General features: G+C 56.5%; 1 protein-coding gene across 6 annotated transcripts; it reads right to left on the reverse strand.

Annotated features, from left to right (window-relative positions):
• Positions 1–1264: 1264 nt before the first annotated feature.
• On the reverse strand, positions 1265–15875 carry SEMA6C (semaphorin 6C). 6 transcript variants are annotated; one of them, XM_081307408.1, is made up of 20 exons: positions 15511–15871; positions 13539–13627; positions 11699–11870; positions 8596–8710; positions 8241–8304; positions 8040–8096; positions 7596–7697; positions 7331–7421; positions 7030–7149; positions 6768–6856; positions 6249–6466; positions 5594–5725; positions 5168–5320; positions 4750–4923; positions 4319–4465; positions 3959–4036; positions 3785–3840; positions 3565–3609; positions 3127–3222; positions 1265–2714 (listed from the first exon to the last, which is right to left on the reverse strand). In XM_081307408.1, exons 3-20 carry the CDS (start codon positions 11814–11816, stop codon positions 1672–1674), a joined length of 2898 nt encoding a protein of 965 aa, XP_081163534.1. In that variant the 5' UTR covers positions 11817–11870; positions 13539–13627; positions 15511–15871; the 3' UTR covers positions 1265–1671. The 6 variants fall into 6 exon arrangements, with proteins under 6 accessions (XP_081163534.1, XP_081163535.1, XP_081163537.1 ...); XM_081307409.1 differs by lacking the exon at positions 3127–3222 and having other exon boundaries at positions 15511–15875; XM_081307411.1 differs by lacking the exon at positions 4319–4465 and having other exon boundaries at positions 15511–15873.
• Positions 15876–16224: the final 349 nt, after the last annotated feature.

Below are 16224 nucleotides of genomic sequence, written 5' to 3' on the forward strand. Positions count from 1 at the left end.
TACAAGTGAAGTTATGAGGATGCAAAGGGAAAGCCTTGCTCAGTTAAAAAACAGATCGCAAAGGTTCGAAGACCCTAAGCGTAAGCGGATGATGAAGAAGCCATCCCCCGACTTCTTCGGAAGCGCTGGCACACCTGGTGCTCAGGGAGGAGGGAACAGGGGCCTAGGGCAGAACGGAGGTCTCAAGTAGTAAACCGGGAAGCAGAAGCAAGCTCTGCTCTCTCCAGGAGACTCTTCTCCCAAGTTTCCCGCCACGAACATTTGGTAGCAAGCGAAGCCGGAGCACGCCTGCAACCCCAGCGGCTGCAGCGGGAAGATCGCGGTCTCTCAGTAAAATAAAAGGGGCTGGGGACCAGGCTCAGGGGTTAAGCACCCTGGGTTAAATCCCGTACCGATCGAATCAAAAGAGCAGCAGTGGGGCGAATGGTGAGCCACCGGGGAGGCTTCCAGGGGCTGCAGGGCTGAGTGCGGCCTCCAGGCGGCGCCAGCAGCAATGGACTAGGGCGCAAACCCGCGGACGATGCGGCCACGCGCGGAAGAAAAACCTGACTTGCAAATCCGCAAAAGCAGCCACCACCCGCACAAGCCTTAACTGTCCTCAACGCAAGGTGTGGGCGAGGCAGGTGGGCATTCGTCCCTCCCATTGGTACCCAAAGTAATGAACAGGTATCTGCAACCCACACCAGCCAGAAAAAGGGAACACCGCGGTGCGCACGCGCAGGCCGAGCTCGGGCGAGCGGGCTCCTGCGGCGCGTGGCCGGAGCGTCGCTACGCATGCGCGCCGCGAAACACGCCCTGGCGACCACCCCTGCCGCTACCTGAAGGGGAAGCACTCCAGGAAACCTTTGCTGCCAGCAGGGCCGAGTGCTTCGCTGTTTCCCGCAGCTTTACCCCTCAAGCGATCCAACCTCCTTCAGCCCAATTCTCTTTGGGACAAGATTTCCTGATCTAAAACTCAAGTCTCGCCGAAGCTTCAATTTATCCCTCCAAAATTTCCTCCCCGCCCCGTAGAACCGATCTCGAGCCAGGCACGTGCTCGCGTGCTTCCCCAGCCCCCTAGCCCTGCGGCGCTTCCCCACACACCATTCCTCCGCGTGCCGCCTTCGGGAAACCAGGCTGGCCGGCCCTGTGGGGCCGCAGCCTTCCCGCTACTGGGGAGAGCTCAAGGCCAGGTGAAGGCAGGTTCTGGGCGAAGGCGCCCCACGCTGGAGCCAACCGACCCCACGCCCCGTGCCCGCCCCACAGCGAGTAGTCAGGCAGCAGCTCAGGGACACAGCTGTATTGGGGAGCGGAGGCTCCTACACAGTAGGAGGAGGCACGTCCCAGTCCCGGGAGGCCCGAGACGCGGCACGACGCTGCGTGGCCCCAGCCACGTCTGTCCGCGCGCCCGCCCGGGGCTCGGCCCGTGGAAGCAGCCCCGAGGGCGAGTTAAGGCAGCTTGGCTGGAAGGGAGAGGGGATGGAGGTCTGCCAGTCCCGGAATGTGGCTCGCTGAGGGACGGCTTCTGCCTCCCACTCCTCTTGAGGACTGGGGGAAAGACAGTCAATAAATAAGCCCGGGGCCAGACCCCGGGGACTCGGAGTCCAGAAGGCCGGAGTCGTCTCGCGTCCACCCCCACGCCCTCGAGGACCTGGGCCTCAAGGGCCCCGGTGAGGCGGTGGAGCAGCTCCTTTAAAAGTTAAAATGGCTGCCGTCGGGCACAGCCAGGCGAGCGGCCGGCCCGAGGAGGGGCGGCCTCAGAGTCGACTGCGGCGCCCCGACGTCCGCCCTCTTCAGAGCGCGGCCTCGGTGGCCCTCCGGCCGTCCCAGGTAGAGGAGGTGCCTCCCGGGCCCCCCGGAGTACCTGGCGGGGCCCCCTGAGGGGACTCGGGTGAGCAGGGCTGGGGGCTCACGGTGGGCGGAAGGCGGCCGTCGGCTCCCCGCCACCCCGAGGCGGGGCGCCGGGGCGGAGAGCGCGGGCCGCGCGCAGGGGGCCGTGCACTTGCCCTCGGGGGGCACGTCCAGCCTCAGCGGCGGCGCGCACTCGCGCGGGAGGGGACTGCAGTCGGCCAAAAGGCCGGGCCCGGGCTCCGGCGGGGGCGCCCGCGAGGTGAAGGCCGCGGAGGCCGGGACCGAGGGCTGGGCGCCCGGCCCAGGAGGCTGCGGGCCGTGCAGGTAACGCAGCAGCTCCTCCAGCGTGGTCACCTCCACCGCCTGCCCAGGACAGCCCGGCGGCGGCGGCCTCACTAGCACGCGCGGCGCGCACCCGCCCGCCGGGCCCGCCCGCGCCCGGCCCGGGCCCGGGCCCTCCTTGGCGTTGTTGCCGTTCTGGTTCCATTCCCAGGGCCCTCCTGCGGCGCGGAGGTGCTTGACCGGCAGTTCCGGGGTGGACTCCGGCGTGGGCAGACAGGCCAGCTCGGGCGGGGGTCCGCCCTCCGAGGGAGGCAGGAAGGTGGTGTAGAGCTGCGGCGTCTGCGCGGCCTCCCCGTCCTTGGAGGGTGGCGGGGGCTCGGGGCCGCCGTGCAGGCGGGCCAGACTGCGGAGCGAGAGAGGTCGTGGGAGCCCCGGGGTCTCGATGTCTTTGCTCCGACGTCGGTGGGCTCGGCGACAAACACAGGAAACCAGGAGGCCAGAGACTGAGGCGCCCAGGGCGAAGGCTGCGGCTACACTGGCCAAGAGCAGTGGTATCGGGACAGAGAGGGAAGCTGAGGCCGGGAGGAGGTCCCGGCGCACACCTGCCAACCCAGAGGAAGAGGGAGGCTCAGCCTAGGGTAGGGGGTGCACAGGTGGTGCCAGGCCTAGAGGGTCCTCTACCACCTCCCCTGCTGCTTGGCTTTACTCCCACGGCCTTGGCCTTCCTTCCTTGGGATTCCCCTCCCCTCACCCCTCAACACACGCAGTCCAAAGCACTGCCCCTCACACACAGGCTAGAGCATGGGCCTGGGGAGTCCCCAGCCCAGTCCTGGTCCCTTGTAGCCATGCCAAGAACAACCGCCAAACCGTCCGTGCAGAAGGAGGTGGGGCATCTGGGAAGGGAGACTCCGAACAGGCATTAGAGACCAAACACCAGTCAGTGCCAGGCTTAGAACTCGCCAGGAGTCAGCAGCCCCACACTTCACTCCTGTCCCTCCCAATTAACCCCCTTACCCTGAGTGTGAGCTCCAAGAGTGGAAGACTGGGGCCCGGGGTGGGCATCACTGGGGGGACTGGGGGTCTCAGGGGAAGGGCCAGGACTCAGAAACACTGGCGACAAAGACCAGGTCAGAGCCAGTGAGGCTTCTGCTCTCCACCCAACACCCACCCAGGGGATCCCTCCCACTGTGGAATCCAAGAGGCCGGAACTTCGGCCTCTACTCTGGTCTGGGCATGGGGAAGGGCTAACCATGCAGGACATTCTCTGATTTATTTGTTCATAAGCTACTTATTAAGCATCCTTCTGTAGCCAAGTACTGAGCTTATATGCTGGATGTCAGGAGGGTCCTGACTTTTTGTGAGGTCCAGGTACTGGTCTGCTGCTGCCATGGGACACAGACCTGGGTGTGTGGGCTAAGTAAGGGAAGGTGAAGCTGGGACAAGAGGACTCACCATAAGCAGAATCCCCAGGGCCTGACTGACTTCCAGTAGCTCCATCTATGAAATGGGAGAGAGAGGGTAAAGATGGGGTCAGAGGGAAGCTTCATGAAGAACTGATGGAGGCGACTGTGCCACAGAAGGCAAGAAAGACAAAAACCCATGCCTGGGGCGTGTCTGGCTATCAGAACCATGTGCACCTCTGGCTGCAGCTGTTGCCACCCCTGGTTTTTACCTTGGCATTCACCATGCTCTGTGAATTCCTGGTTGCCAACCTGATCCACATCAGTCCTAGGAAGAAAAGGAAGTGGCTCAGGGCAGTTCTACACCTTGTCCCCATCTTGCATCCTAGCCCTCTTTTAGTGGTAGGGAATGTAATCCTCAGAAGATTCAGGGGCTCCTTACTTACCCACCAGTTCCCCTGATGTCCACACAACCTCTGGAACTATGCCATCCACAGTATGGGTCCTGAGAAGCCAAACAGCTCCTAGGGGAAACCGAGTCATGTGAGGCTGGGACTCCACTCTATTCCCTTCCATTCTGCTGCCTCTTCTTTCACCTTGGTTCACAGGAGACTCCCAGCCTTACATTCCCATTGCATCGGCCCCGATCTCTACTCCAGACCCTGCTTGTTGCGCACCTTCAGAATGCCTAAAGCACTCTTTCACCCAAACATCCCCTATATCTCCCTGCCACCTGTGGATCTTTCTGTGCTACTGCTGGCCCAGGAAGCTTGCCCAGGCAGCGCCAGGCCTCAGACCCCTCTTACCTCTGACAGGCCCCATGCCGGGCACAGTGGCTGAGAGGGAGATAGACAATACAGCCAGAAAAAGCCACAAAGAGTCTGTGACCCTCAATGTCCAGCTCCAGCCCTATGATCCGTCTTGCTGTTTGGGCTGATCGCTTCCCACTGCACCTAGGGTGAGGCCAGAAGGATTCAGGATGGGGCAGGTGGAGCTACCTTTCCCTTGGAGAAGTGATGAGCAGAAGGTGAGGAGGTGCAGGAGCAACCAAGCACAATCCATGGAATCACCTTGCCCCAACTCACTATCTGGTCTTTTCACCAAGCCCCTTTCTCTATCCCACAGCTCCTGTCCTAAAAAAAGAAACTAATGTTGGAATTCCCAACCCATTCCCACTTCCCCATCTGCACCTCCACTCCCCTCCAGCTCTGCAGGGGCCGCCCTCCAGAGGTCTCACCGGGAGGGGCTGTAGGCATCAATCTCTTCCAATAGGATAGGTTCGGGTTGCCCAGGTTGCCCGCCTGGAGGCAGCACCTTCAGCACCGTGCCATCATTGGAGCCAAGGAACAGGACAGTAGTGTTTCTGTGGGGACCAGCCGTGCCATCCACAGCCACCTGGGTTAGTAGAGCCCTGGAGCAATAGGCCTCAAGTCAGCGTAACCTGTTCAGCTAGAGCATTCAAGGAGAGCCCAGGAGTCCTGGTTCCCATTCCTGCATCCTGACTCCTCACTCCAGGGCTCCTTTCTTAGCTCTCTCCCTTCCACCTTCATGAGTACTTCCTCTCGTGAAGTACTCATCATGTGATTTACCTTCTAGGGTCAAAGAGGAGAGGGGCTGAGGGCAGGAGGTGCTAGCTAGTAGTTTTAGCCCCATACCTGCTAGTGAAAGTGAGGAGAGGCTGGTGGGTGGCAGGTGGCACAGCAGGGTCTAGCAGTGGGTGAGCCTTGATGAAGGTCAGGACATCATCAGGAAGGTCTCGAGAAGAGGAGAAGAGGGCTGCCCCACCCACACCTGCACAGGATCCTGGCCTGGTGGGCACATGACAAGGGGCTGCCTTAGTGTGGGGAACCTGGGCTTAGTTGGGTTCTGTGTCCCACCACTGCTCCTAAAAATACTTGGTAACCCCTGTGCCCTCCACACAGACTCTTGCACAACTGTTCCCATCCCTGTTGCAGCTCTTCAATCCCATGGCCAACACACTGCTAAGCCCCCTCCCAGGCCTTGGACACCTCACCCCTCCTCCCTATCCCATTTAGATAATGCTTACTTCTGTCCCCCAAAAGCCAACACTATCTGGGTACCTGGGTGAGGGGACCCGGTCCTCAGACACGGGGGTCCAAGCACCATCCAGACTCCTCTGTTCCTTGAACTTGCCCTCAAACCCATGTTCAATGTCTTCCAGGTAAAAGGCACAGACTGCAGAGCCAGGGATGCTGGAGGGAGCCAGAAAAAAAATGTAGGATAAATGTTGGTTGAGAGGGACTGCATAGCTCCACTAGGTAGGAAGCGGTAGCCTCCTTTTGCGTACCGTATTAGGGGACAGACACTAAGGGATGGGGCAGCTTCTGGGTGCCATGCTGCCAGAACAAAAGGTGGGTAGCAAACTGGTTTTACTTAAAGCTTTCTCTCGCTGCCCTCATCAGTGGGCTTTTGGGAGGGCGCAGGGGTAGTACTGGGTTGAACCCAGCGAACTCTACCACTAGCTACCTCCCACCTCTTTTTATTTTTTATTTTGAGATAGGATCCTGCTGAAACTGGCCTCAAACTTGTGATCCTCCTGCCTCAGCTGCCCAAGTAGCGGGGATGACAGATGCAACCAACACACCTGGCTCATCAATATATAGGCTTTGAGAGGCGAGTTTGGATGTTGGTGAGACAGGGGACTTCCTCCCCCAGGCCCGCCCTGACCTCGCAGCCACTTGGAGTCATACTCTTGGTGCTCAGCTTGGTACCAACCTATTGGTCTGGGTGGTAAAGACTCCAAAGAGAGCAGAATGGCCATGCAGGGTCACAGGCCCAGTCAAGGCCTGCAAGACGTCAAAATAGAACGTAGAGTCCCCGGGGACAGAGCAGTTGAGCCGCAGCTTCAGGAAGGATGTCCAGTGGCGGTCCAAGGCCCGAGGAGAGCCACCCATGTCACGTTTACAAACACGGGCCACCCGGGAGAACTGCACCTGTGCCAGTGGGGAAGAGGAAAGTGAGAGTCGACTGGCTGAGAGGGAGGAGGTCAGTTAAGAACACCAAGACGGAGATTAAGGCGGCAGCTAAGGGTACGGCATGGTAGGTCAGTCGGGTCAGGATGAAGCTCACAGCTGAATGTGAGGGAAGAATTGGGGGCCACACCGAGGTGGGGGCTCAGGGTCCAGGGGATTGTGCTGTGCAGATTAGGGTCCCAGAATCTTCCCCAGATTCACACTGGCTCCTTAGGACCCAAAAGAACCCTCCAGCTACCATCCCTGGTGCCCATGTCCTTACCCTACCCAGCCGGGCATCCTCCACAGAGACTTCTCGGAAGAAGAAGTAGACATGGTCTCCATGTTCCAAGGCATGGACAAAGTGTGGCTCTGAGGTGGGGAGTGACAGGCAAAGGTATGGAAGAGTATCTATATCTGCCCAGAAAGTCCTCTCCCTATTGTATACATGAGCTTACTGCCACACCCTCTGCCTGATCCCCACACCGTCCTCCCTCTGCACCTTCGCCCCAAGAATAGGCTTCCTCCCCCAGGCCCGCCCTGACCTCTCAGCCACTTGGAGTCGTACTTGGCGGAGCGGAGCGGGGGCTGAGGCCCAAGGCTTCTGTAAACAACGGCATCGCTGGCTTGGAAATCCGCAGCCGTGGCTGAGTACAGGCTGCCCTCTGGAGGGATGGGTAGGTGAGGCCAGGGGTCGGCATCCTGCATCTTATTTGGCTATCCACACCCCGAACTGGACCTGGCCCTGGCCCCTACCTCAACCCTCCACTCAAGGACACAGGGGAAAGACCAGATAGGAGAGGTGTAAGGTAGGAGCTCCCTCCAGCCACATGCCCAGGTGCATACCTGCAAAGACGGCCACGTTGGACTGGGTAGCATCAAAGGGGCACCGAGCCTGCCCGCTCAGCTCCTCACCCTCCTGCTGCAGTGAAGTTATCTGGGGGCAGAGGGAGCAGGTTGCTGGTATCCTTGGCACCTTGGAGTCAGGCTCCATAACCCACTCCCGCATGTCCCCTTGACGCCTTCTGGACCCTTGCATTCTGGGCACTCCCATTCCTTGACCCAGTTCTTCTCCTCCCAATCAATCCTCCCCCCACCCTCTTCTTTGTACCCCATAGCTGCGGCACACAGGGCTGAATGAGTTCGTTCCACAGGCAAGCAGCGTCTGGGAGTCCCAGGGAACGAGAACACGAATGTAGTTGTAGCACTCGTCCTAGAGAACCCAAAATTCTAGGTCAGTGACAGGTTGCTGCGACTGGGACTCAGGGTCACAAGAAGTAAGGCTACCACCCTGAGCCAATCAGAATGATGTGGGATCAAGTCCCAGCTGCACTGTTTGCTAGCCCTGCAGCCTTGGCCACATCCTTTGGCCTCTCTGAGCCTCATTTTCCCTTTTTGTGAGGAATATAAAGGGAACTAAAAAGCATTAATCCTCTTTCCATTGTCCTCAGTGGCCTAGGACAGAAAAGTGGGTAGGAACTTTGGCATGGTAGAAGACCCTTGGGCAGAAGCTAGAGGCCTCCTTCTCCCCCTAGATGCTCTTTCTATTCCTCACCATCAGCTTTCCCCGGACAGCACAGTTCTCCATATCTTGGCTCTTCCATGTTAGATACTGAAGGAGAAGTAGAACACTGTGAGGCAATCTGGACCCCCCACATATGGCTCTTTTCAGATCCTCCTTCCCACCCACTTGACCACTGTTAGACCTTTCCCAGCTCATCTCCATGCCTGCACCTCCTCCCACACAGCCCCTCACCTTGTTGGGCACCAGCCCCTCCCCTTCTTCTTGGGCTTGAAGATCGAAGGAGAAAACGTGTTCCCTGAAGGGGTAGGTAACGAGGATCAGAGCTGAGCCAAGGTGCCCCACCTGAGCTCCTTAGCCCCCCACCTTAGCCACAGTCACCTGCTCAGGGACAAACCACAGACCTCCTGCTCCCTACCCTCCCTTTATTCCATGCCTTGGCATTTGTGCTCTGGGTCCAAGCATATCCGTGTCCCATGGCTTGTGCACCTGCATGTGTCCCCTGCAAGATGCTGCAGTGGCCATGCAGGTCCCATGTCTGCCCAGGAGCATGCATGTCTGCCCCACAACTGTGCCTCGGCCAGTTTACCGGGCAGCCACTAGCAAGGTCCGGTTCAAGGTCAGGAATTTCTGAAAGTCTAGCCCAAGTTCTGCAGCCACAGCATCATCCTCCAGGCCCCGGAACCAGGATAATGGGGAAATACCTGGAGGACACAGAGAGGTGAAGTGCTGAGGGCCAGCCAGGATACACACACTCCCAACACCCACGACAACATGAAACCCAGCCACGCACAGGGAAAGATGAGAGGAAACCAAAAGCTATTAATAAAAATGATGCCAGTAACACTGAGCACTTAATTAATCTCTGTTAAGCACTGTGTTAGCACTTTATTTATTTATTTATTTTTTTGGTACTAAGGATTGAACCCAGGGGTGCTCTACCACTGAGCTATATCCCCAGGCCCCCTTTATTATTTATTTTTAAAATTTATTTATTTATTAACTTGTTACCAGGGATTGAACCCAGGGGTGCTTAACCTTTGAGCCACACCCCCAGCCCTTTTTATATTTTATTTTGAGACAGGGTCTCACTAGTTGCTTGGGGCCTCTCTAAGTTAGCTGGCTTTGAACTTGTGATCCTCCTGCCTCAGCTTCCCAAGTCGCTGGGATTGGAGGTGTGCACCACTGTGCCCAGCTTGTGTAGCACTTTAGATCTCACTTAGTACATTAATCCTATGAGGTAAATGTTAACGTTGACCCCATTTTGCAGATGAAGAGCCTGAGGCTCAGGAAAATTAAGGGAATTGCATGAGCTCATTTAGATCTAGGTCTGTATAACTCCAGAGCTGAGTCCAGTCCTTTCTTGGAACTGCCTTTGGGTTAACAATTCCCCACCCACCTTGTATGCTGTCCCATCTGGAGCACTTACTTCCTCCATTTCAACCAGCCCTCTCTGCACTCTCCCCTCAAGGGTCTTCACAGGTCACCTCAGCCCTCCAGGGTTTTTGCCTCTCCTGACCAACTCCAGCATCCGCCCGGCCTGACTATGGAAACCATAGTCATCAGTGTTCACAGAGAGCTCAGAGTCCAGGGATAATTGATTTAACTTCATAAAGTGCTTAGAATTGCATTTGGCACATGTAAGTATTTGCTGTTCAGATCTGTTCCCCAACAATTACTCCCCAAAACCCAACTGCAGTTCTTCCTTCCTTAAAATTGCTCTAAATCCTAGATATATAACAGGGACTGCAAACAGATAAAGGTTTTCAGAAATACTGGGCTTATGGTTTCCATTATAGTAAGACCTAGGTTTGGGCTGGGGCTGTAGCTCAGTGGTAGAGCACTTGCCTTGCATGTGTGAGGCCCTAGGTTCGATCCTGGGCACCACATAAAAATAAATAAATAAAGATATTTTGTTGGGCTGGGGATGTGGCTCAAGCGGTAGCGCGCCCGTCTGGCATGCAGCGCGGCCCGGGTTCGATCCTCAGCACCACATACCAACAAAGATGTTGTGTCCGCCGATAACTAAAAAATAAATATTAAAATTCTCTCTCTCTCTCTCTCCCCTCACTCTCTCTTAAAAAAAAAAAAAGATATTTTGTCCATCTACAACTAAAAAAATATTTAAAAAGAAAAAAAAAAGACCTAGGCTTAGTGGTAGCACAAGTGGTAGAAAAGGAGGTGTTGGGGTGTTTGGGAACCAGGCCTTTAATTTGTGACTAATAATAATAACAAATAAATATAAAGCATTTAGTTTGTGCCAGACAGTGTTCTCATCACTTTACATGTTTTATCTCATTTCATCCCTAAATAACCCCATGAGGTAGAACACTATTATTATCTTCATTTTGCAGATGAGGAGACTGAGGCAAAGAAAAGTTAAATAAGCTTAACAAAGGTCACCGAGCTAGTGAGCAACTTAGCAGGAATGTAAACTGGCTGTGAGTTCACCTTCTTTTATTGTTTTGTGGTACTAAGGATCTAACTTGCATGATAGGCAAGCATTCTACCATTCTACTGAGCTATACCCCCAGTCCTTTTTATTTGTTTTATTTTATTTTACATATTTTGCACTAGAATTTAGACCAGGGGTCCTTTACCACTGAGCTAACTCTTTTATTTATTTATTATTTTAAATATTTTTTTTTTAGTTGTTGATGGACCTTTAATTATTTATATGCGGTGCTGAGAATCCAACCCAGTGCCTTACACATGCTAGGCAAGTGTTCTACCACGAAACTACAACCTCAACCCTACCTCTTTTTATTTTGAGACATGATCTCACTAAGTTGCTTAGGGCCTTGCTAAATTGCTGAGGCTGTCCTGAACTTGCGATCCTCCTATCTCAGCCTCCCAAACTGCTGGGATTAAAAGAATATGTCACCAAGCTCATCTTCTTTTTATTTTTGTATTTTCTTTTTTTTTTTTCTTTTGTACTCAGGGGCACTCGACCACCGAGCCATATCCCCAGCCCTATTTTGTATTTTATTTAGAGACAGGTCTCACTGAGTTCACTGGGATTACAGGCATGCACCACTGTGCCCGGCATTTTATTTCTCTTTTCTGGTATTGGGGATTGAACCCAGGGGTGCTCTACAACTTAGCTACATTCCCAGTTTTTGTTGTTTTTATTTTGAGACAGGATCTTGCTAAAGCTGGCATGGACTCCTGAGTCATTGGGATTCTAGGCATGTGTCACCATGAGCATCCCACCACTGCTACCACGACCTTTTTCACGGCACTCCCGATTGAACCCAAGGGTGCTTTGCCACTTAGTGTAGCTTAGGTAGACACAATCCCACCTGGCTAACAGGATTTTTTGATTTTTTGGTAATTGTAGATGGCAGCACACCTTTATTTTATTTGCTTGTTTTTTTGTATGTGGTGCTAAGGATCCAACCCAGTGCCTCACACGTGCTAGGCAAGCCTCTGCCACTGAGCTACAGCCTTAACCCCTAAGAGGACATTTTAACCATCAAATCACACTGTCTCTAAGTGAAGAGTCCCAGGGAAAAGAAAGAATGAACCTGAGGCACCAGCTGCCCCCTCCCAGCCTCTCCTCGGCCTAACCGTGCCCTTGGCGGCCCGGGCTCTTCGCTTCTTTGAGGCTGGGGCCTTCTCCCACTTGTACCCCATGTTGGCCTCATCTCTGCTCACTCACTGAGAGGGGTGGGGTGGAAAGGGTCACTCACCTTGTAGGTCAGAGATCAACAGAGGGAGGGGGTCCTGGGGAAAGGTGGCTCCGATAGAGGGAAGTGAGAGCAGCAGCAGGAGCAGCAGCAGGGGCATGAAGTAGGGGACACGGAGCATCCTGTGTGGGGCAGCTCAGGCCCCAGGGGGTGCCCCTTCACCCATATGCTGGCCCTGAAAGGAGAAACAGAAAAGTGGGGCAAGGGGCCAAGTTCCCTCCATCTAATAGTCAGCTTCTCTCCCAGTCTATCCCCAGAAGACCCTGTGGGGTGGGGGCAAGAACCTCTCTGCTGCTCTATCCTAGTCCCAGCCAGCTGTCACTGTCACTCAAGGATCTTGCTTCTCCAACTGGCCCAAACTGGCTAGTGTGAGGCCTGCCTTCATGACCCCAGGTAAGGACAGGACGAGCCTGTAGCTCCAGGCTTCTCACTCAGCCTCTCCTTTTCTCTCCTGACTGAGTCTGGGACATTTGGTAGGTGACACCTCCTGACCCCCCTGGTGTTAACCCCTTCCCAGCTATAATTAGACACTGAAGCCTTGACATTATAAATAGTGGCTCCTTGGCACTGGGAAGAGAAAGAGGGCACCAAGTCTACTTCTGTCTCCCTCTCAGACCCCCACCCCACACTGGGAGTGACTCAGGCACGGTGCCCAGGCTGAGGCAGCTGTGCGGCAGCCATGGTCCTCTAGGATCCAGGAGGAACAGGGTGGGTGTGGGGGGCAGCCTAGGGGTCACTGTCCCCATCTAAGCTCATGCTCCCGGGGGGCCCTTCCCACAGCTAAGGAAAAAGCTGGACACGGAGGGGAGCTGGGGGGGACCATCTTGGCCAAAAATGAATCTGCATCAAAGCCAGATCAGAGGCTAAATTTAGCTCTGGCTGCAGCTGTCTCCTGGACCACTGTGCCCCCTCCCAGCCTCTCCTAGCCCCCTGTTCCCTCCCTGGCTCCAAAGAACCAGCGCATGTACTTGATGGGGGTGGGGGTCGGTTGTAGACTGGCCCTCTATGGGAGCCAGAAATAGAATGGACTGGTGAGGTGAAATAGTGGAATATGCCCCTCTGTCCCTTTCTCTCCTCATCAGGCTGCCTCTAAAATTGAAATATAAATAATTAAATGGCAGGCAATTGCAGCCCAAAGTCCTGGAAAGATGGATATGTAGAGGGGACGGTGAGACAGGTCTTATTCCCACCCATCAGCCTCCCCCAGCCAGCTGACCCTGGCTGGTCCCCCAGTGGGAGATGCACACCAGCTTCCTGCCTTCCCCAGAAACTGAAGTCAGGGGCTGAGGAGGCTCCTGAAATCAGGTCAGGAAGAATCCTTTCTTTGTGAAGGGATCACAACAATCCTTAGTTGCCCTTCCCACCATGTCCCCTAAAGGAGAAACCCTAGGCTTACAGGCCCAGCCCCCTTCCATCTCCCCATTATTTCTACTCTTGAAACCAGGACCCAAGTGTCCCCCCACCCCCAATCCAGCGTCACTGGTGGGGAGGCTGACGTCAGGTGGGGCCCCAAGAGAGCTGGAGGAGGGGAGGGGGTAGGAACACCTAATGATGACCCCTTCCCCAGGGGCAGAACAGTCAGTTAGCTAAGGACCCTCTGGTGTGAAAGGCTGAGCCAGCCTCCTTCCCCCATCCCCTGTTTCCGGATGCTGGAACTCCCAGGGGAAGGGGAAGGGACACAGCTTGTCTCTTAAGCTCCCCTACTGCCCCCCCACCAAGTTGCCCTGGGCAACTGTTATCTTCACCCTGGAAACTACTTTGGTCTCTGGCTGGCAAGTGGGGAGGACAGCAGGACCCTCTTCCTGTTCCCTGGATGTCCCTGCTCTATCCCCTGCTTCCTTACCTGGGATGGTAACTCCTAGGGGGATTGAAGGGGTTAGGAGACCTCCGAAGGGGAGAGGAGACCTCCGAAGGGGAGAGGAGACCTCCAACCTGATGGAAAAAGGGACAAAAGAGGGAAGAACCTGAGTTACACCTCCTGCCCCAATCTCTTACAAGTAAATGTGAAAATTCAGGAAAAGTCTTCTAGTGTAGGGAGATGCCGCTTGGGAAGAGGGGGAGGGGAGATGATATTTAGTTTGGTTTTAAAGGTGTTGGCAGTTTCCTGCCCAGAGATATGAGGGCAGGGGATGGTCCCTAGCCAGAAACTCCTGCAAGACCAGCCTTCGGGAAAGGGGTAATGGGAGAGTTTGTGGGGCATGAAGACCACTCCCATATTAAAACCTTCAGAATCCAAAAGCCTTCTTAGCAAAAGCACCCTGGCTAGGGACAATAGAGGCTAATTTGCATTTCATTTGCATGCTCTTCATTTCCAGCAAAATGCTCTGATAACAAGGACCCCCAGCCCCTTCCTTCTTCCCTGGGAAAGCAGGCCCTATCTCCCTCCTATCTAACCCCCCTTCACATAGACCCACACACACACTGCACACTTGGATTAGTCCGCCTCTAAAAACACTTTGTCAGCCTCTGCCTTGCCCCTAGACTCCACTATGACACATCTTTAAAGAGGGCTTTTCATAGATGTTTTTGGGGAGCAGCATCTAGGTACCTCCTACCCATCCCCTTGACTTGGGGAGAGGCTTACTGAGACCTGGAGGAATTGTAGGGAGAGACCTGGCCAACTCTTTTCTCCCCCTTCTAGAACCTCTCCTAGATGGGAAGAGGAAACAGCCCTTCTCTCTCCTCCTGGCTGGGCAGCCACCTCTGGGGAGTGGCGGAGGTCATAGCCAGAGTCTAGCAGGGATGGGGAAGGGTTGGGGAAGGGGAGACCGGGCTGGGGACAATAGCAGGAAGCCCTGGGCTGGTCGCCCGCCCGGGTCCACCTTCCTCAGGGGGAGCTAGGGTGCACCGAGAAGCCTCACGGATTAGGCGCGTTCCCTTATCCAAGACCTTTCCCCAACGCTTTGCTCTCAGCCTCAGGTTGGCACCTATCTTCCCTCCCACCCAGCCCCCAACGAGGATAATCCAGGTGTCTAGAGCTTCGTGTGAGCTCGGCCTGGGGCCAGGGGCTCGACGTGTCTCCCCCTCGCTGGATCCGGGGCTCCGAGGAGGGGCGGGTAGCAGAGTCTGGGCCGGGACCGGGTCCCAGAGCCACGTTAGCGGGAGGAGGGGCTGAAGGGGCCTGCAAGCTCAGACTGAGAGGGGACGAGAGCGGGGGTTGGGGAGCGGAGGCGGGTCTCGCAAGCCAGGGAAACAGGGCCAGAGGCTGGGAACCGACGAGGGCGGGCCCTAGGCCGGCGCTGAACGGAGTCGGTGAGCTTGGATGCAGTCGCCACTCGGCTCTTCTCCTTGGGAGACTAGTCTAACAAAGCCCTGGGCCGAGTGGGGTAAAAGAAGGAGAGAGGAGCTGGACCGAGGTTTCTCGGGGCGCCTTTCTCCGACTCTGTGCTCAAGCCAACCCCCGAGAGGTGCTCAGACTCCTGCTTGCACAAGGATGAAGATGCAGCCCTGACACCAAAGTCCAGAATGACGCGTCCCGCTTTCCATCCCCGCAGGGGCAACCAGAGGGTCCGGTTCTCCAAGTCTCGGAACCTTATTTACCCTGCGGGGGAGGCAAGGGACCAGGTTTTCCACTCTCTGTACGGTGCGCGCCTCAAAAAATTCCCCCTCTTGTTCCCTAATCCAGGGGGAGGCGACTCGGAGAGAGCCCAGTCGAAAGAGGAGCGCGGACCTGAGCCCGGCAGTGCGGAGAAGGTGCCTGGCCACAGTCCCTCCTCCCCGGGGCGCCCCAACTCCGCCGACCCTCTCTGCCAGCCAGGCGCACAGCGCCCGGTGTCCCCCTGGCCTCTCCAGTACGGGGTCTGCTGGCCGCTCACCTGCGGAGCCGCTTCCTCCCCGCCTTCCTCCACCCCGCTCTGCCCCGGTACTTGCTCCGAGATCCGGGGTAGCGGGATCGAGATCGCGGCGGGCGGCCAGCAGCCCGCACCGCGCAGAGTTCTGTCTGTGGTGGGCGCCCAGGCGAGAGATGACTGTCGTCCCAACTGGGTGAAGCTTGGAGGTGGGCTCCGGGGGACTGTCGGTCGCGAGAGCCCTAGGTCCGAGTCGCAGCCCCCAATCCCGCCGCGGATCCGCGGAGGAAAACAATGCGACCGCCCGGAGCTCTGGGCTCGGCCCCAGCCGCCCCGCCCGCCTCCCGGCCGGGCCCGCCTCCGGCCCGCCTCCCGGCCGCCGCGGCCAACCGTGTCGCCAGAGGCCCGCTAGACCCCGCCTTCCCACCCTCTCCGCCAGTAGCACTCCTCGGGGGCGGGGCTCCAGGAGCACTGTCCACCCCGAGAGCCCGGCGGGGAGGGCGAGCTGGAGACCCGAGACCCGAGTGAGATGGGGAGACCGTGGATTGTTGCTAGACCCGGACAGAGGAAAAGAAACACAGAAACCGGCCGACGGGGGAGAGGCCTTGAGAAATGCCACAAAAAAGCAAAGCTGACAAGAGACAGGAAACCCGGAGGCCTCTGCTGGGCTGGGCTGTCAGAGCCTGCGCGATCCTCCCTCACTTCCCCTCTAATGCTCTGGCGACCCTATGCCCTAGGGAG

The sequence above is a fragment of the Spermophilus citellus genome (genome assembly GCF_964194105.1).
Source record: "Spermophilus citellus genome assembly, chromosome: 9".
Classification (NCBI taxonomy): domain Eukaryota; kingdom Metazoa; phylum Chordata; class Mammalia; order Rodentia; family Sciuridae; genus Spermophilus; species Spermophilus citellus.